Source organism: Cuculus canorus, chromosome 14 (genome assembly GCF_017976375.1).
Source record: "Cuculus canorus isolate bCucCan1 chromosome 14, bCucCan1.pri, whole genome shotgun sequence".
Classification (NCBI taxonomy): Eukaryota; Metazoa; Chordata; class Aves; order Cuculiformes; family Cuculidae; genus Cuculus; species Cuculus canorus.
The window spans coordinates 19,701,275-19,720,698 of NC_071414.1; the positions used below are offsets into that span (position 1 = coordinate 19,701,275).

Consider the following 19,424-nt stretch of genomic DNA (forward strand, 5'->3'; position numbering starts at 1 on the left):
ATAGATCCTCTGGAAAAGCCTTATCTAGATTTCTTTCTAAGATGAGCAAACCTGTTTCTGACTGCAGTCGTATGCTGGAACTGGAGGTTTACACTCGGCACTTGTGGTCCCAGAGGGCTGAGGTGGCCTGGAGCTGGCGTGAGAGGTGCCCTGGGAGGTCTCCAACGCTGGGTCCCCAGGGAAACTGCTGCTCCAAGCGTTGCTTTCCAAGCAGTGGTACACAGTTATTTGGTCTTTCCTTCCCTTGATTCCTTCTTGTGCGGTTGGTCGGGGTTTGCACCTTTTCCGTCTCCTGGCAGAGCTGCAAGGTGCTGCCACGTCATTTACAACAGATCTGCACGTGGTTTTGTCTGAGGGGAGAGGGTTCTCAGCTGTGAAACTGCCCTCAGCAGCAGAGACTCAGCCTCTGAGGTGAAGTTACCCCAAACGTAATTGTTTCCTCTCCTGTTTGGAGTCACAAGAACTATTAAAGGTTGCAGGAGTGCCTCTGCACAGGGCCAGGCAGGGGGATTTAGGAAGACGTCTCTGTGGCTGCATTGCACTTTGTATTTTAGATGTGGGGTTGGCTTCGTGCTCCAGAGGAGCAGAGATTATTTCCTGTTTAGAAAAGAAACGCCTATCTCCCAGTTTTCCTATTTGAGAAAGCATCCTACAGTTCCCAGTCTGATGCTTGGCTTATTCCAGATGACTTAATAGCCAAAGCATCTGGTGATTTTTTTGGTGCAGGCTGTTGTGAGGGTGTTGTATGTTTGGGTGTTTTTAAAGCAGTTTTATCTTGGGAGGCCTGGGTTGTGTGCGGAGCTTTCCAACTGCAGGCACTTTGGTGATTCCGGGGTCTGGCAAACATCCTTAAATCTGTTTCATGGGAAACACAAGTAGCGTACTCTGTAAACTCTGTAGATACATACTCTGGAGGCTTGGTTGCTGATGCCGATGCATTTAAAGCTTGCATAGATAGATATTTCATAATTCTTTCCTATGTTGCGTTTAAATAAGCCTGGATTTATTTTCTAAGTATCTGTATGCTTCCATTTTAAGATACATGAAAAAGGACAATCCTTGTAAGCCACAAGAGCAGGGACCTTGTTTTGGGCAGGCAGAGGGAAATAACAAACTCCCATTAAAGGTGAGATGTTTAAGGCTGCTTGGCCAAGAGGAAAAGTCCATTGCTGAAGGGATGCCAGCTCCCCCAGTACCTCTGCTTGGCGGGCTTGTTGCTTTGGGCTTACAGAAGGGAAAGGTCGAAGATGGGTGGTTTATCTGTTTTTCTGCTGTGGGGGCTTTTTGTATGAGCTGCTGTTTGACAGAACAACTTTTCAAAGCTTTAGCTCTTTCACTTTTAAGTTGGCTCTTAGTCTAGAAACTTTCCACAAATTGAACTTGAAAATTAAGCCAAATATTCCTATAAAATAAGCCTCCAGTTCTGTGGCTAACCCCAGCTGAACTAGGAGTCGTGCATCAAAATGTTTTCTACAGCCTCATCCGTTGAAACAAAGGTAATTTGTCAGCCTTCCCTTTCTCAGCAGGAATGAGTTCCGTGGCTGCTTTGGAGTTGCAGTGGGTTACACTCTGATCTCTGCCCCCTGTGGGTGCTCACAGACGGATGGACAGACGGCCTCTAATCCACATTCCAGGCAGTCTTCTCCACACAGCTCCAGCCTGACTCCCGCTGTCCACGGCTTCTCCCAGAGCTGCCTCCCAGGAGACTCCTCAGCAGCTCCTGCCTTTGAACAGCACTGCTCTGTGTGATTTGTTCTGGGAACATCTAAGGGTGCTTCTCGCAAACTGAACTAAAGCAGATCTCCCTCCAAGAGATCTGAAAAAGCACCTTAGACCTCAGTGGCACAGGCGCTTAAAGAGCTCACTTGAAAGGCCGGGAAGGCAAATACTGACATTGCACTTTCATTGCTTTCTTAATTCATGCAATTAGTGTGGAGATAGCTGTGTAGAAGTATTTGCTTCAAAGAAACTGCCTCGGACAAATACTGGCTAATAGAAATTTTACTTTCAGATAGAGCAGTATTTGGAAATACATGAAGGCCATTTTAGGGAGATGGGGGCAGGAATCAAAGATGATACAACGAAGCCTTCTCTGGGGCAGCCAGCAGAGCAGTCTGTGTGTGTTAGGAGCTGATGTGCAGAGCTCAGGCTCATCTTGCTGGCCAGACCTTTCTTTTTTACTCTCTCCCTTTCTGCCTGCTGTTCCCCTTCTCTGCTTTGATTTTGGCTGAGCTGTGGGTCCCAGTGTGTGTTTGGCTCCATGCGACGCTTGCCCCAGCCTGCTCAGCCCCCTCATCCAGGCTGTGCTCCCAGTGGCTCTGCTCGGTCTGCATCCCAGTTTCTTTTGAGCAGAATCACTCAAGCGTGAGCCCATCCGAAATTTTTATTGAGACTGCTAAAAGCGAAATGACAGTAAATTAGGTCTTTCTGCCACCTATAAATGTCACTACAGTCAAAATATTTTAAAGGAATGGCTGAATGCGTTCTTTGGTTCCTCTTTCTGCAGGCAGATTTAATTCAAAATCGAGGATGTAGCCCAGACTCTCCCTTGTAAAAGTCCTTTGACGAATGTGGGAGTGTTTTCTGGAGGCAGCGCTGGTTTCCAGCAGTACCACACAGGCGCTGAAAACGTACCAGAGCTCCCCAGTCGCCCAGCAGCTGCCAGGGCTGGGAGTGCGCTGGAGGAGCGGTGCGTGAGCGGGGTTCAGATGGGGACCACCTCAGGGTGGCTGTCCCTGCCACCCCCTCCTCCTTGCGATCCAATTTCCCAGCAAAAAGCTGACAATTTCTCCAAAGGGGCAGGAAGAAAACAGGGCTGCTCACTCACAAAGACATCCTGTCTCCCTCTGAAAGAAGATCCTTGTGCCTAATTAACTTCATAAATTAGCTGAAGCTGTAACACCACCACTTTAACCTAAACTGGAGGTAACCCAATCTCCCTGGTCCTTTCTGCCTCCATAAGGGATCCTGCCTGCCAATTAATTTGCCCTCATCCGTGTTCTGTCCAGCTGCATCTTGGCTGCGCACGAGCTGCTGTGCAGACACTGTTGACAGGGCTGTGCTAAGCTGGGAAATTATCAGTAGCATAAGAACCACTGCCAATTATTTGCCTGCCCCCACACGCTGGCATCGCTCCCTGCTTCGCCCGGCACAGCCCCGTGGCTGCCGGCACCTGGTTGTGGTTGCTACCAGCTCTGGTGAGGCCGGCAGGGTTTGAAGTGATCGGCAGGCTTCCTGCAGTGAAGGTGTCCTGGCTGGGTTAACTGGACAGTGGGAAAGGAAATCACGGGAGGAAAGAGCAGTATTTAATCTTTTGTTGTTGTCTGTATTGGCACTTGGAAGAAAACAAGCCGCGTTTCCTGCGGAGAAGAGGAAAATCTCCTCTGACTTGTGCCTGGCCAGGCTGAAGGGGTAGGAGTGCAGGGAGAGGTGAGGGAGCCGCGGGCTCAGAGAGAGCTCCCTGCTTGGAATAACTGCCCAAACTTTGCTTCTGAATACCCTGCTGGGAACTTCTCCCCTCTTTAAGCTCAGTCTGCAGTGTGCCGTGTGGCATCGTGATGCTTGGGCAGCTGCCTGCCTTCCGTGTGCTCTTCAGTACCACTGGCCTTCGGGTCGCAGCAAAGATCTTCACCCTGCCGCGCTGATAGCCCTGCTGTCGTTTGGAGGAACGATGCCTTAGTCAGGAAGGGTTTGTGCAGGCACATTCATCTGAGCTTGAAGGCAAAGAGGTCTCAATGTGACAAAGCCAAGGCTGAACTCTTTGCTGGGGACCACAGGGAGCTGGGGCTCTTCCAGCTCATGCAGATTTGCCCTCAGCCACTCGCCTCTTCAAATAATGCCACCAAATAATCATCTTGGTCCAATGTATCATCTCAGTCCAGTATATATGTAACTTCTAAGTATGGCAGCCTGGGATGGGACTTAAAGTTATGTGTCTTTCTGTGGCTTTAGATGTGCTTGACATGATAAAAAGTGCTTTTAAGGTCTCTTGTAAGAAGCAGGCTCTTCCGTGTGTAATGGTGTAATAGTCACGTAGTGTCAGTGCCTTCCGTCTCCATCCTCAGAGGTTTCCTTCTCTAGTCTCTCAGCTTGCCTTGCCCAAGCAGGAGGTTGGGTCAGAGACTTACTGGGGTCCTTCCCAAACACCTCGGCGACTCAGGGCGCAGCCGTAGGTGCAGGAGGCTTGAGAGAGCCCATGAACTGTTTCAAATAGAAATGGAAAAATAACCAGCCAAAAAAAAGTATTCGTCTTCATTGTATTTGATTAATGGGAAGGGAGAGAAAAAGCAATGTTTTCAGCTTGATTGCAGGCAGAGGAATTGTGGTTGAGCCAGTAAACTGAGAGGGTTGTCATGCTCACACCTCCCAGCTGGGCTGCACTGGGAGAGGATACATGACTGGAGGAGGAGGGGTTTGCCGATGGGAGCTGGTGAGGCAAAAATATTATTACAAAGTTTGGTTTTTCAAGTGAGAAAAGATGAAAGCACAGGACAAAAACTGAACTTCTTTTGATAAATATGACAAAATTGGATCATTTCCGTATTGTAGCCTTTGGGTTTTGGCGTTCAATGCTCTGGTCAGCTCTCCCTGACTGTTCTTGCAGAATACTTGCAAAAGAAAGCAGCACAAGTACAAATGAACGAAAGGAGGTCAGGCAAATTGAGTAAATGCAGAAAATTATTATGCAGTGACTTTGCTCACCCGTTATTCTCAAATCACTGTTCCAGGCCAAAATATTCCTCCTTGGTTTTCCCTGTGTGTGTGACTCCTGTGGGCAGGTGTTGGCTCTTTACACTGCATGGAGGATATTTGCACAATACAAAAGTAAGGGCTTTAGTTCATGGAGTGGATGAAGGCTTAAATAAACAGCCTTTGGGTTTTGTTGGGATTTGGGCCTGGAAATGGCCTTCTGGCAAATTATGCAAGGAAAATTACTTAGCCAGGAATTAATTTAATGAATTTTTGTCTATGGGGAGTTGCTTTTCTGACCATTTCCAGAGATTACTTAAGAAGTGAAGGAAACTTTTCCTCCTTCAGAGAGCTGACAGTGATGGTTTGTGGGCGGGTTGCTGCTGCCCGTCCTGTGATGACTGAGCTCCTTGGGTATCTGTAGAACATCCCTTTTTCTTTGGGGCTTATGTTAGAATCTGGGAGTGTTTGGGCACAGTAGTTGGTTCCAGGCACCTCCCTCCTTCCCTGCCTCTGCTGCACTGCGGACAATCCGGCCATCCCCGCACTGGCGCCCTGCAGCAGAACCCCCCTGTCAGCAAAAGAGGGTTCTGTATTTTGGAAAATAAAGACTGATTCTCCTTGCCCTGAGCCCAAAGCCGGGCTGCTGAGGGCTTGTGGGGACAGAGTGAGGCAGGGCTGGTCCTCCAGGAGCCTTGGGCAGAGGTGAGGGAGCCCTCCCCTGGGTGCAGGGTGATGCGGGCTGGCGGGGAGGGCAGCCTCATTACCTATCAGCCAGCTTTCCGGCAGCTCTGACTTCCCGCAGGGCACCCTCCACTGTCTACAGCAGATTCAAGCTGCGTATGGTTGGCAAACCCTGCTCGGTGCCGAAGCAGGGCCACCCTACGCGCAGGATGTGTTTACCTCAAATATTTGATCGTGCCAAACACACCCCGGCTGATCTGGGGGCTGCGATCCCAAGGGGGCTTCAATTACCTTCGTTTTCCAAGAATCCCATACAGTTGCTGGGAGAGTGGGAGAGTTATCTTTTCTGAGGGATGTAAGATGGCAGTGGATTGAATGCCAGAGAAAAATGAGAGATTTCTGGAGGATTGTTGAGTTCTCCTTAATTGTGGATACAATTTGTTGGTGACTAATGCACCCAGGATTACCTCATGTGTTAGAAGCAGTGGCGCGGTGGAAAAGATGTGACTAAGATGCTGTCTCCTGATTCATCAACACTTCCCTCCTAAACTGTTGTTTGGCTTCCTACTGGCACATTACAACCTTTTTATTAATAATTAAGAGCTTTAATACTGTTTGAAAGCAATTGGTTCAACATAAAATCTGCCAGCTTGGTTTTTAGTGTCCTGAGAGCCTTTTGAGCAGAGAGGAAGCAGGGAGGGAGTTCTTAATGGAGCAGAAAATACAGCTGCTGAGCAAATGGAGTGAGGTGGAACGTGTTGCGTCCAGGCTAGGTGCCGTGGAAGACCCAGTGCCACGTTAGCATGGAGCCAGGGCTGCCTCCGCTCCACTGCCCTGTCTTCCCATGTCCAGTGCTGATGCGACATTTCTGTGAGAGCCATGACTGATGGGTTGGAAACATGCTAGTGATTTGCGAATTGTCTGTTATAACCGAGTTGTGCAACTGCCAATGAAATGCTGTTTCGTATTAAGATGACACGGTGCTCCCACCGCCCGGATCCCACGCACTGGGGAAGACACCCACACGCTGGGCACGCTGACGTGCACGCCAGTCCAGCAGGCTTCCTCTGTGCAGTGCCTCCAACGCTTACTCATGCTGAAAACGCATCCATTTCTGATTCTTTGCTTATTCACTCCATCTTTCTCCAGTATTAGCATCAGACTCTAAGCTTCATGCCAGAAGGCTGTACCAAGCCAGCAATGTCATTGCATCCTTTTGAAGCATCAAACAGCATCTGCCTGTGTGTGGAAATGTCTATTAAGTGGGACAAGAAAAGCTCCAGCTCTCCTTTCCAAAGTCAGAACTCTTCTTTCTCTCACTTTTAGATGGTTTGTGCAATTACTAAAGCAGGGAAATATTTCTACATATGAGAAATAAGCCAAGCAGCAAAGTGGCAGGACAACAAGATTACACAGAGAGACATGTCCAGATTATCCAAAAGGAGATCCTGTACCCTGTGCTCATGGAGACAGAGGAACTAACAAATGGAGATGCAGGAAAGTCTGTGCTGAAGAAGTTGAACTTTTTAGAACCTCTTTGATCAAGTGATGCGGACCACAGTGCATTTTGGCTGCTTATTTTCCCAAGTGTGTTATTATTTTCCACCTGCATGATTATTTTCCACCTGAGAGAATAACACTGGAGAGAGCTTTAGCATCAATTTCCTTGCATTTCAAGTACCAAATAGAGGAAGAATCCTGCCAGCCTGAAGCCCTATGAGCTAATGGTCACATGTGGGATTGTGTGTGGTGCCATCACTAACCTGCAGTGCAGCCAGCACCTGGAGAATTGCTTGCTAGAGCCCGTCCTGATGTGCACTCTGAGCTTTGCTAGGATGTGCAGCATTGCATGAACTTCATGAGCTTCTCAACTCAAAGCTGCCTCCCATTTCAGTTAGCCAACAGAGCCATGTCCACTGGTGAGCTGCAGTCTTCACCTTCTGTTAGTGGAGTTTAAGGCGCTGGCATTAAATGGTGCTATAATATTTTTTTTTTCTGGTTAGCTTTGAGAAGAGCCTTGTGTTCTGCAGCTTTGTTTTATAGGAAAAGATCAGGAGAGAAAGGGCTGGGTGATTCTTGATGTATTTTAATGCAGTCAAACATTGATAATGTCAGGATGGGAATATTGTTATTTATTATTGAGCTGATTTCATGGAAGGGCTTTAACTCATTGGTGGACTATGCCCATTCCTAGCTGGTAGATGTTCTTTGTCAGAAATAGCCCCGAGTTCCACAAAAGTAAACAACAAGTTGAAAACATTTTTGAAGTGGAACCGACATCCTCTCAGCCAGAAGAACAAAGCAGCAGAAGCTGTCTAGAAACCAGTCTGAGAGTAACTCTTCAGAGCTGTAAATGCCTTGAGGACTTGAGCTGTGTAAAGAAAGTGCCAGAGGCGGCATGGGTAGGCAGATCTCAGGGATGAGGAATTGAAAAGAGACAGGTTATGAGAAGGGATCAGAAAAGAGGTTCTTTAGATACTGCAACCGGAAAGGAGACCAGAGTCTGGGAACAAGAGTTGCTGCTTTATTCACATGTTGAGGCAGCAAACTAAAACATCAAAGTGGGAAAGGTAGTGTGTACAGCAAGCCTGGAAGGCAGGGAGGAGGATTTAGCATCGAGGTGTATTTCTAAGTACACTCATTGGCTGGAAGAGTGGGATTGCCAAAGGGAGTTGAAGGCACAGATGCCCCCGCAGCCAGTGAGCTCAGCGCTGTGACACAACATCCTTCTGCACCCTGCCCTTTCCAGGACAGTTTTCCCTCCTCGCGGGGCTGCAGGTCACGGCCGCTGCTGTTGAGGGGCACAGACGGACCAGCAGGGAAAGGCAAGAGCCGCGGGACATGTTGGGCTATGGACTCATGGAGTTACCTCTGCTGCTTCTGGCGGGGAAAAGTCCATTCCAGCCTCTGAAGATGCTAATTTAGCCCCTTCTTTGTTTAGTGCTTCTGGTGTTTTCGGTTCTTAGCATTTTTTCTCTGTTTTGTTTCCCGCTCTGCACTCAACAGGAAGAGCCCCTCGCAAAGTCCTGCAGAGTAAGAAGAAGGAGGGAAAAAAAAAGGTCCAGATGACATTTGCTTTCTGCAGGCAGAAGTGAAAGCCAGGCAGCAGCCAGCATTTCCCCAAAGCCTCTCACCACCTCTGCTTTTTCCATGAGAAACAGAGAGGAAACTGGATCCTGCAAGAAAACCGTTTTCTAAAATGCCAGAGACCTCAGAATAGTCTGTTCTCTCCCATGCAGTGACTTCTCCAGTGAGACAGTACTGAGGTCCTGCAGTCACAGAGCTCAGAAAAGTGATAATCAGGCAGTATAAATACCTGTGTGTCGCGGAAGGGAGGTGAACCCTTTGGGTGCATCGTAGCCCTGTGGTCTCTAGGTGCTGGGAGGGGCAGCTCAGGCGGTGCCCTGAGAAGTCCATTTGTTCTTCTTGAGAAAATGTACTGGAAGGACTTGCAGAACAGGACCGCGGGGGTAGCTCAGTCATCCTAGGACCACATTTGTCTCTTCTGTGAGCAACCTGATTCAAACAGGATGGTCTTCATATTTGAAAATCGAAATACTGTCATTAGTTAATCGTTTTGGTGGGCATGAAGAGTGGTTTCTTTGCCACCAAGGCACCAAAATCCTGCTCGAAATTATCACTAGCTTCTTAGATAGAGGCTGGCTCAAGTGCCGGCTCTTGCTGTAAGGCTTTTTTAATCACAAGATTGCAGAAATAACTGTTCTCTGAGAATCCTATTGATTGCATTACGCGCTGTAATTAGGGTAGCAGACTGCGCAGTTGGTGGAGTGATGACAGAGTCAACTTTAGGAGTATTTAGGATGATTTCATCTCAAAAAGTGCGTTGGGAGTTTCTAGTCCTGGAGCCCTGTGTGGTCAGATGTTCCTCGCACTGTGAGGAGGGCTGGGGTTGGTAGCAGAGGCAGTGGCCGTGCTGCAATGCGGGCACGCAATCACTCACCCACCCAGCCAGGTGTCCTCTTGCACCCTGAGCCTGCTGCCCGCAGAGGAGGTGGGAGCTACAGCAGGAGGGCTGGTGGGTGTCGGTGGGTGTCTCTCTCAGGGAGACAAGCCCAGCCGTGTTTTAGTCAACAGGTTGACCCCTCCAAGGCCCACCTTGACTGTGGGTCAAGATCTTCGAGAAGGGCAGTGCTGTGCCATTCATTTGCCCTCTCCTGCCCCAGTGTGGAGCTTTTGTGGTCCATTAGGGGCTGCTGATCCCTGGGTTTGTAACCAGTGAGAAGATGGGCTGATGGCTAGAGCTGTCTAAGCTGTCTTAGGAGTCATCCTGCCCTGCAGACCGTTCCATGGAAAGGAAACAGCTGGTGCTGGGGTTTGAAGGCCAGAAGGTCAACTTCCCAAGATAATGCTCCTTGCCTACAGAAAATCCCTGCACAGAGCAGGCAAGATGCAACTTGATGAAGAGCTTTTGGAGATCTCCAAGATGGAGGAACCTATGTGAATACTGAGAAGCTGTGGTAAGATGAAAGGCACACCTAGCCGGTCTTCTGCTTTCCAGGTGATAAATCCATGCATTTCATATTCCATTTACCATACAGACACATAATGTCTTGGAGGCTCCGTTTTGTAGCTTAGTTGTATAAAGCCAGAAAACATTTCATACAAATATTACAACCAACAAGGTCTGGCTTCCAAAATACTGGTTCTTCTTGCAGTACAGTGAAGGAATGTTCTAGTTCCTGCTGCCCAGAGGAGAGCACTCTCCACGTCTTCAAATGCATCTAACGTGCTCTCTCCATTAGAGGGCAGAAGCATGCTTATGCACAGATAAAACAAAACAAAATTACCTGCCCTGTGTGCTTGTGGGACATCATCATGAATGACCAGCCAAGTACATCTGCTAAGAAGAAAAGGAAGAAGCAAGAACTGTTTTTTCAAGTGTTAATGTCCGCAGTTCGGGCTAACATGCCGGTCTTTGTAGCACCTCCTTCTGTTTAAAGTTGGAAATAGATTGGATATAAGGTAAGTACCAATGTCTAACAGATTGTTAGAGACCAATACTCATTTTCCTCAAGACTGACAATTTTGATTATAGAAAAATGCAAAAAAAAATTGATTTTAAATAGTGACAATTATTAGGAGAACGTTTTGAGTTCTCCTGTTTCTGAAAGTTGTGATGCACTGCTGTGCTCGTTTCTATCTATCTGTAATCCTCTGATGTAATAAAGGTATTGCACATAATTGCAAAGGGGAATCATTAATTTCTGTTGAATCCAGTGACACAACTTCTGTAAAGAGTAAAGAAGCCAAGAGTTTGGCCTTAAGCAGATATGGACCTCAGAGGAGTTCAGGCCAACAATTTAACCTTCTTTAGTGTCCTCTAGGTGCCATTGCGCTGGTGATATTTATGACATGTACGTGTTGCCCCTAGAAACTGGAGCAAATCCACAGACCTATCCCTTCAGTTTTTGAGTTGTCACCATCAGAGAATGCCAGGGAGTGCCGGCTGCCAGCTTTGCTCATGGGTGTGGGCAAGGGCAAACAGGAACCGCCGTTGAGGGTCACCAGCCTCTCAGCAAGTGCTGGTGGAAGCCCCAGGTACCCGAGGTCAGCCTGCAGGAGGTGGGGAAGGCTTCAGGGTACTGCTTGCACAAATGCATGACCTGGGGGGAAGCTGGTGTGCGAAGAGTGACGTTGGGAGTTTTAAGGTGCTAAACTGCAACCCAAAATGAAGGAAGAAAATCACAAGAAAGCACAGAATTCAATATCAAACCACAAATATTTCCCGGAGAACCTCTTGTATGTTGGTGGAAGTTGGTTCTTTTTCTTTTAAATAACGGAGGCCGAGGTTTTACATTCAGCTTGCAATGGAAGAAAAACGTGTATTATATTCTTTTCTCTGCTAATGTATGAAACATTTCACTCTGGGCTTCAGAAGTGGAATCCAGGGGCTGAAACAATGCCCCTCTGCTGTTGTGAGTGATCGTGGGTTCACCCAGTACTCTTTTTACAGAGACTTCATCTTTTTAGTAAAGGCTTAAGAGGCAGCGTGGGTACCCCTGGCTGCTGCCAGCATACAAGCCTGCCCTCGCTTCATCCCATTCCCTGCAGAGAAGTTCCGGTTCCCCAACACAAGGGAGAAGAGATGGAATGATGGCCTCAGGCACTCTGTTTGTCCTGGTGCAGCCCTTTTTCCCCCTCCAATGTCCATTTGGTGTGGTGGGACCCATAAAGCAAGGCTGAGGTGTCCCCGAATGCTCTGGAGTGGCCCCCACCCTGTATCCCTTCCCCTTCCTCTCCCTTAGGAGCCCCAGGCTCAGAGATGGGGATGGGGACATCCCAGGGGTCATCTCTGGGGTCACATCCTATCCCACCTTATCATAGACTGTTGTGATCGCAGGTACCGTCCCTCTCTTGGAGGAAAAGAAAATAAATTGTGATGCTTTTACAGAACTTCTTGTTTTTACAGAGGCATTTTCTGCATGGAGAGGTTTTTCCTGATGTTTTATCAAGGACAGAGTTAACAGTCAGAACTAGATAGAGAGTATGGATGAGTTGATAAGTGCAGAAACGGTAGATGAATTAGACTCCAGCTGGTATTTTAGTACAATAATTGCTTGTTGGTGAACCTGTGAATGACCTGAATCAAACACTTTTGAAGGAGCCAAACACTTCTTGCATGACTTCTGCGTATATTCACTAGCTCAGTAATTTGATCGAACTTCAGCTGACAGCAGTAGCTTCGAGGTGAGGAACTGAGAGCAGTTTGCATGAGAGAGGAAAGAGTTCTTTCCAGTGTAAAACGTGGAAAACAAATGGACAAAATGTTTATAAGGCTGATTCTAGAGGCACGGCGGGAGCCTGGAGCTCCGTCTGCCTTGATGCGAGCTTATTGGGTGACCTGCGAGGTGGCTGCCTCACACCAGGGTCCCAGCACAGCTCTCTGATGCTGCTGAGCCTTGCCGGGTGGTGTGGATTGGAGATGTTCTCCTGATAGTTGTCTCCAGACAGATGATAGCGGGGAAACGGAAGCCCTGGCTGGCTCCGTCCTGTGGATAACGAGCTCTTCTGGACTCCCAGCTGCTGAGACCTGTTTGGTTCGAAATGTAAACAGGTGGTGGTCGCCGGGCACCGTGGATCGGGGCCCAGCTCTGACACTGCCACAACTGACACACAAAAGAAGGGAGGAGGCTGCTTGCGGGCATCGTTAACATCCAGAAATACCATGACCTATTTCTGGCAGCGGTCAAGGAATAAAACAGGGCAGGTAAGTGGCTGCACTGCCAGCAGGAGTGAGCGAGGCCACCCTCTGCATGAAGGGTGTGGGGCTGACTGGATGGCACGATGGAGCAGGGGTTAGTTGGAAGATCCAGCTCTTGTTGTCCAGAGAAATGCTGATCTGGCCTTGAAACATTTCCCAAGGTCTTGGCACTTCATTTCATAGCTATGTCTCATGTTCTGAATATTCCCAAGGCACTCGCTATCGTTGGATGTCATCTGACTGTCTCTGGGTTGCTGTTTGTTTCTGTGGTTGCACGTTGATAAGGTATCTGGTTATGTCTTGCAGCCCTCAGAATCCAAGCCCAACGTCACCCCTCTCACCGTCCTGGCCCATGTTCTCCGCACCATCAAGTCCTATGCCCACCTCCTCTACGTCCAGCGACTCATCCCCCATCAGGTCTGTTGCAGAATTCGCTTTGCTTTCTGTTGCTTTTGCTATTTTCTGTTTGATTTACTTGGTTTCCCCCACTTCACTTCCCTTTTCCCTTTGCATCCTGCTCAAGCTCTCCCAAAGCAGCTCTCTGTACTCAGCAAGAGCGAAGCTTTCAAACGCCTCCCGGCCCAGGAGACCGTTTGAACCGGCAGCCCCCATGGTCAGGCGAGCAGGAGCTGATGCTCGCAGGTCACACTCGCAGTGCTCGGCATCACTGATGGTTTCTGTGGTTTTGCCCAGCCGTTTCAGCTCTTGCGGTTTGTATTCCTCCTCTCTGCTATAAGTCCCATGCTGCCTTCCCGGGTGCTGCGAGGAATAACAAGCCTTTGCAAAACACTGATGCCTCCTTTTCTGGGCACTTCCCTTTCCTGATCTGGAATCCAAGGATGTGGTGCAGCACAGACATTTCCCGGTGTCTCAGGTGCTCAGGTGTCACTGGAGTAAATCAGTCCTGAAGGTTGCAGGCAGGCTAACAGAAGATTTCCAGTGGGGCGCTGGAGCAGCAGGCCAGGCTGTGCAGTGGGGCAGGAGGTGCACGTCCCCCCTGCACCCTGGGGTGCGAGATGCTCCTGGCAGTGGCGCAGCAGGAGCGGGCGCTGCCTGGGCGTCCCGTGGCTTTTGGCACTGGAGATGCAGTCATGCCCTGAGCGCAACATGGGCAGCGTTCATGACCTGCCCTGCACGTGCAGGGGAAACCAGGGCAACAGCATCTCCCTGTGCAGGGTGCCCTTGGATGGGATTTCTCCCCTCCGAGCCCGTCCCTGCCGCAGTGGAGCAAGAGGCTGTTGCCATCCCCAGCGGAGCACGGCTCCCAGCCCCCTGGCAGGCAGAGGCACGTGGGGCCGGGGCAGCAATTCCTCCTCTGAAGAAGACGTGTCAAACCTGTTTGGTCGTTACAGGCACAGACCGAACTCTTCCCCCACACCTACAGCCATGCAAACGCTGCCTGCACAACCACTGCCTGCTTGGCAAAGTTATTTATTTGTTTTAGTACGCATCTGCAAAGGCTGACAATGGCATAATGCCACCCAAGCACCTCCTCTGGGAGAGAGAGGCTCATCAACCCCAAAACTGCATGATGGCAGATGGGTGAAGCTCCTGAGTGCTTTGCTGGCCTAATGCCATGCTTGGAGGCAGAAAGCTAACGTGAGAGGTGGCTGGGGTCCAGCGTTTTAATCCCTGAAAGCCCCACAGGGCTCTGAAGGGTGCAGTTGCAGCCTGGCTGGTGGGCAGAGGGACAGGATGGAGCCAGGCTGCTGCTGTCAGGCAGCTGGAATTTGGAGAAGAGAGACCTCTGCTTCGGGGCTCTCTTCACAGTAAAACCAAAACTGTTCACAGCTTCCCTGTTTTGTGGTTTCTGTGTGAAGGTGCACCACTTTCACCACAAGTTGAAAGCATGCCGCTTACCTGGGCTTGTTCAGAGAGAATTCAGAGTAAGTTCAACTCCTAGGAAAGCCAAAAGTCAGTGAGACAACTGCCCTGAGAAATGGTGACACCCTATTTCTTAGCCCAGCAGCTCCTGGGCAATTTCATGTCTTTGCTTGGCTGTACTGTAGCCGAGAAGCTGGCCACAACGCGGAATGTGCCCAGCTGGTCAGGCAGCTCAGTGCTTGGGCAGGTTTGCGCTGTCACCATCACCATGGCCTGGCAGCTCCCGCTTTCCACCAGCCTTGCTCCAGCCCAAACCCAGAAGGGATGGGTGGGAAGCTCTGGGCGCAGGGGACAGCTCTGTGGGGCTCTGAGGTCCTTCATTTCCTCCTTGCGTCTGCCGGCGATTCGCTCCATTACTGTCTCTCTCTGTTTTAATTCACTCCCCCGCAGCGTGAGCACACCGACGCTTCCCCAGGAAAATCAAATGGCTGTACAACCTAATGGTTGTGCTACAGGTACAGTCTCTGAAGAAATGCAGCAAATTCTTCATGGCTTTAATTTTTTTTCCTGTTTTGAAGTACCTTTCACCAAGTGCTAATTCTTCCTCGCAAAATTCTCCTTGTTGGTTGCAGCTGCACTCAGAGAGCGATGGGTTTGGCCATGAGCGAGGCTGTGGGGGTCACTGCCAGTACCTGCTGCCCACCTTCGTTCTGCGCTGGCTCTCCGGTCAGTTATGGCCCTTCAGAAGCTGACAGAACATTCCCAGCTCCCCGCTGTCCTCCTCTGGTCTAGCACCTGGAGCCCTCCAGGGACGTTGGCTCTGGGCTGCCTGCTGCTGACCAGACACCGGGCACAGGCTCTGGTCCTGGCGGTGCTGGCTGGGCTCAGACTGGGTTTTGCAGCATGGTGAAATGTGCTGGGAGCTCATCCCCGAGAGCCTTCAGCCTCCTCTGGCATCTTCCTGAGCCGCCTTCTGAGCAGAGTAGCCTTGGACCCTCGCAGAGCAGTAGGGGTCCTGGGATGCCTCTTCAACACACACCACTCACATGGACCCCTCTTCAGCACAGTGGGAGAGCACTGCTGTTGTGTGCAAGTATGACTTTTTTTTATACCAATAAATGCTTTCTTTTTCAGCTCACCGCTGCGGAAAGCCCGAGCTTTGTATGCCTGTAAAGCAGAACACGACTCAGAGCTCTCCTTCACAGCGGGCACCGTGTTTGATAATGGTGAGTACTTGACCTGGGGAGAGGGCACGGGGCAGTGCTGGGAGCGGGAGGAGGTGGGCTTGTTTTTCAGTGGGATAGTCAAGCTGCAGTTCTCGGTTTGCCAGGAAAGTAGGATTGGGAGAGCTGTGCCTGGTATGGGGCTTCCCCAGAGCTGAGCCTGGAGCAGGGTTTGCTCTGGAGCGAGGGCAGAGCATGGCAGGAGGGAGGGAGACATACAGACCATCAAATCAGCTGCATTCTAACAACCGTAGTGTTGCCTGTCACTGGCAGCCCCCCCATCTCGCACTGCAGGAAGCAGTGCCGAGAGCGCAGCCCTTAGCCTGGGTGATGGGTAGGCAAGACACCTCCCCTTCCCTTCAAAATGGACACTTCCTCTGTAACAGCGTCTCTCCTTTCGTGTAACATACCCATGAGGTGCTCCAGAGGCAGCAGTGACAGCAGTGTGAATAACGCTACCGAGAAAGACACTTGGCTATTATTTATGTTAGTGCTGAGCTTGGCAAAGTGCTGATTTTCTTCCTGTGACCCGGGGAATGATATGGACTCTCAGTTCATGGGTTTCCTTTCAGTCCTGTATTTCATGTCTATCCCATTTCCACCACGAGAAATCCCGTGAGAGAAGCAGGCAGAAATACTTGAAACACAGGCACAAAATCCGGGGTGTATCTTGCCTTTCTTTTCGTATCTGTGCTGAAAACAGCTGCTCATCCAGCCTTTTAGGATCAGTGTGAAAACTGGCTTTTCAGGATCCTGATTTATTTCCTCCTAAGGGAGACACGTAGTACAGGAGGGATAGATAGGTGTGATCCCCTCCTCCTGTCCAGAGTAGAGCAGAGATGTCCACTTTGCCACCTCCAGCCTGGGTCGGCAGGTCCCAGTCCGTGTCCCGCTCATCGCCCTGCCCGTGCCTGTGGCGTCTGAGCCCCCAGCCCAGGGTGACGGGTGTTTTGGCCCTGGCCGTGGAGGTGGCCGTACATCCGCAGGGCATGAGGTGAGGGCACACACAGGTGACCACCTCTTAGTGACCGTGTTCACCTGGATCAGAGCTGTGTTTTGGTGCATTGGCAAGGGAAGGTGTAGCCTTGCATGGAGGGCAGGCAGGGGTTCTCCAGGCTCCGTTGGGGAGAACCAAGTGCAAGCTCTGATCAGAAAACCAAAGCAAGAAGGGTGGCGGGGCAGGATGTCACCTTTGTGCTATGGCACAACGGCCGGCAGAGGAGCAGGGCCCAGTGCCCAGGGCTGACCCTGGCCACCCGCGCTCTTTGCCTTCCTGGCAGCTGCCCGACGCACCAGCTGGTCACGCAGGTCATTCGAGACCTCACGGCACGCACGCCCCAGCTCTTTGCTGCAGCCATACGTGGCACAGCGTCTGTGTCAGCGCTGCCGGTGGAGCTGGTGGGACTGCACAGACCCCTGGGTGCCTGTGCTGTGCCCTGCGCGGGGCTGCATCACCGCGTCCCTCCGATGGGCACGGACCCTTCACCTAAACACAGGGCAGAAACCAGGGAGCAGTTGACTGGCACCAGCGTTTCCCATATACAGCGCTGTGCCTCAGTGGGTTTCTGGGTAGGAGAGATTAGTTTCCAAGTATCGGCACCAGAAATATTCTATGCAGTTGCCATATCGTTTCATGCAGGAGATGGAAAAGTAGCGTGTGTTTTCTTTCCTCTGGATGCCAAGCACTGGGATAGGTGGGCTCTGATTTGGAAGCGATGCTAATGAATGTAGATGTTCTCTTTCCTGCATCAAGGGAAAGAGACTGTGCCCCATGGAATTAAGCAGCTCTGTTTTCCCAATGTCAATAAAAGACTTTTTACTACTTTCCAAAAAGTTCTTGGCTTTTATATGTTAAGCATTGTCACTTGGGAAACTGCTACCACATGCACTGTTGCCCTGGGATATACATGAGAACATAGCAGAGAGGGGAAGGGAATGAATTCATGTGAATTAAAGAAAACACTTTTTCTAGGAAGCTCCACAGATATCTTATAAATCAACATGGTGTGAGAGCCCATGGGAATTACAGCAGCTAGGAGGGGAACAAGTTTGAATTAAATACATTGTGTTTGCATGATAAAAATCAATGGATTATTCAAGGGAAAAAATATACAGCATGTTCTAATCACTTCGCAGCGTAGCCAAAGCTCACGTGAGCCAAGGGAAGCGAGTTAGAAACAGCTCTGCTAGGTAGAAATGGTATTAAGATGAAGGGGTTTTGTAAAACCCAGCAAAAGCAAAGGGATCTTGGAAATACTTAGAGGCAGGGCCTTGTTTGACTTCAGGTTTTCTGAGGCTGTGCATGGCAGAACAGCGTCTCAGTCCGAATAGGGGATTGGGGTGCTGCCACCCACACAGGGCACCCACAGAGCGAATAACGCTATGTTTTGAGAGGTGCTTCTAAACTCCATTTTGATTTTCTTTTTAGTTCTATGGAACTTGGATTTTCCAGCAGATCCTGTGCACTTGGTAGTTGTGTCCCCTGTTGTGGCACTAAATGGGAGGAAAGACGTGGGTCCACGGAGGCCTGAAACTGGGGAAGATGAGAGTCAGAAGTCAGGGAAGGGATGCTTGTGTGTTTTTAGCTAGCAATCACCGCTGGAATGGAAAACTCCGTATCCCGGAGGCAGGGACCCTCACCTGAACCGCTGCTGGCAGCACTGAAGCTTTATGCTACATGAGGAATTTTGTATTGCATTTGTGCTCTAATTCTGTGATGGAGAATGAGATTCTCCCTGTCTGTCCGTGTGCCCTGCTCTGCCTGACAGCACCTAGCAGAAACGAATCACTGTCTTTGGGACTGAAGTGTTTTTTCTAGGGAAGAGCAGTGGCTGGGACTCCCATGGCTTTCAGTTAAGGCACTTTCCCAGCTCATGTGCTGAGACCAGAGGGCTGGGGACTCTGAAGACACAGACAGACACCACATGCACTTTCTTTTCTCTTGCTGGCCACCGTCCGCTGGCAGGGGCACTGTGGAGCCTTTGCTCGCACCCAAAGGGAGGGAACCCTGTAGCTTTTGGTGCAGTTCAGCCTCTGGGGGCTCTCCTTGCAGGCTGGAGGTGGCATTTTTCCTCTGAGCAGACAGACCCAGGTGAGAGAAAAACCCCAAGATATGGGCTTGAGAGAGGGTAGGCATGGAATGAGCTCTGGAATACTGACTTGCCACTGTTCATTGCGGGGTGTGTGGGGAATACTCCTCTGCCTGGACTAGCACAACTCTGTTTCCTCTAAAATCAGCACGTTTTCAGTAGCTGATTGAATAAAGAAGGAGCATTAAGTCTTTTGAGGACTGATTGGGTTTCTCGTTTCACAGAAATAAGATCACAGTGTTTGTATGCCTGCCGGGAGCATTTGCTGATGCATTTTGTCTCTCAGCCTGGTGCAAGGCCAAGCCGGGACATGCAGAGATATGAAGCGATGGAGTTAACCACATCCTTGCGAACTTCAAAGAGGTTTTAGCCCAAATCTGGAGGAAGTTTTTAGCGCTTGTTTTTATCCCAAATGCTTGACTGACATCAGCCCGGCAGGACCAACAAGTGCTCGAGAAGCCGGTCCATAGCTGAGCGTGCAAGTCACTGGGTTCTTGTGGTGGTTCCACTGTGTGGTCGCTGGTGCTTGGTAAAGGCAAAGGAGTCCCAGGAATGAGCACGCACAGACAGAGCGCTCAGCTTTCTGAGCTACTTAGCATGTTCATTTCTTTAAAGAGAAATTAAAAGTCTTTCTCTCTCACAAGAGGAACTTTGACGTTTTGAGCACGCAGAAAGCAATAACCCCTACACCGT

General features: G+C 49.9%; 1 protein-coding gene across 6 annotated transcripts in view; it reads left to right on the plus strand.

Moving 5' to 3' along the window:
* Positions 1-19,424, plus strand: part of ARHGAP26 (Rho GTPase activating protein 26) — a 200,940-nt gene that overhangs the window by 163,231 nt on the left and 18,285 nt on the right. For 4 of the 6 annotated variants that reach the window (XR_008452247.1, XR_008452248.1, XM_054079751.1 and 1 more), the window contains 2 exons: positions 12,902-13,012; positions 15,554-15,645. Coding sequence is in view for 4 of the 6 variants with exons in the window: in XM_054079751.1 (XP_053935726.1) it covers positions 12,902-13,012; positions 15,554-15,645 (203 nt within the window). In the remaining 2 variants the exon portion in view is untranslated. Of the gene's footprint in view, positions 1-8,379; positions 10,357-12,901; positions 13,013-15,553; positions 15,646-19,424 lie in introns of those variants that run through there. The other 2 variants (XM_054079753.1, XM_054079752.1) reach the window with 2 other exon arrangements.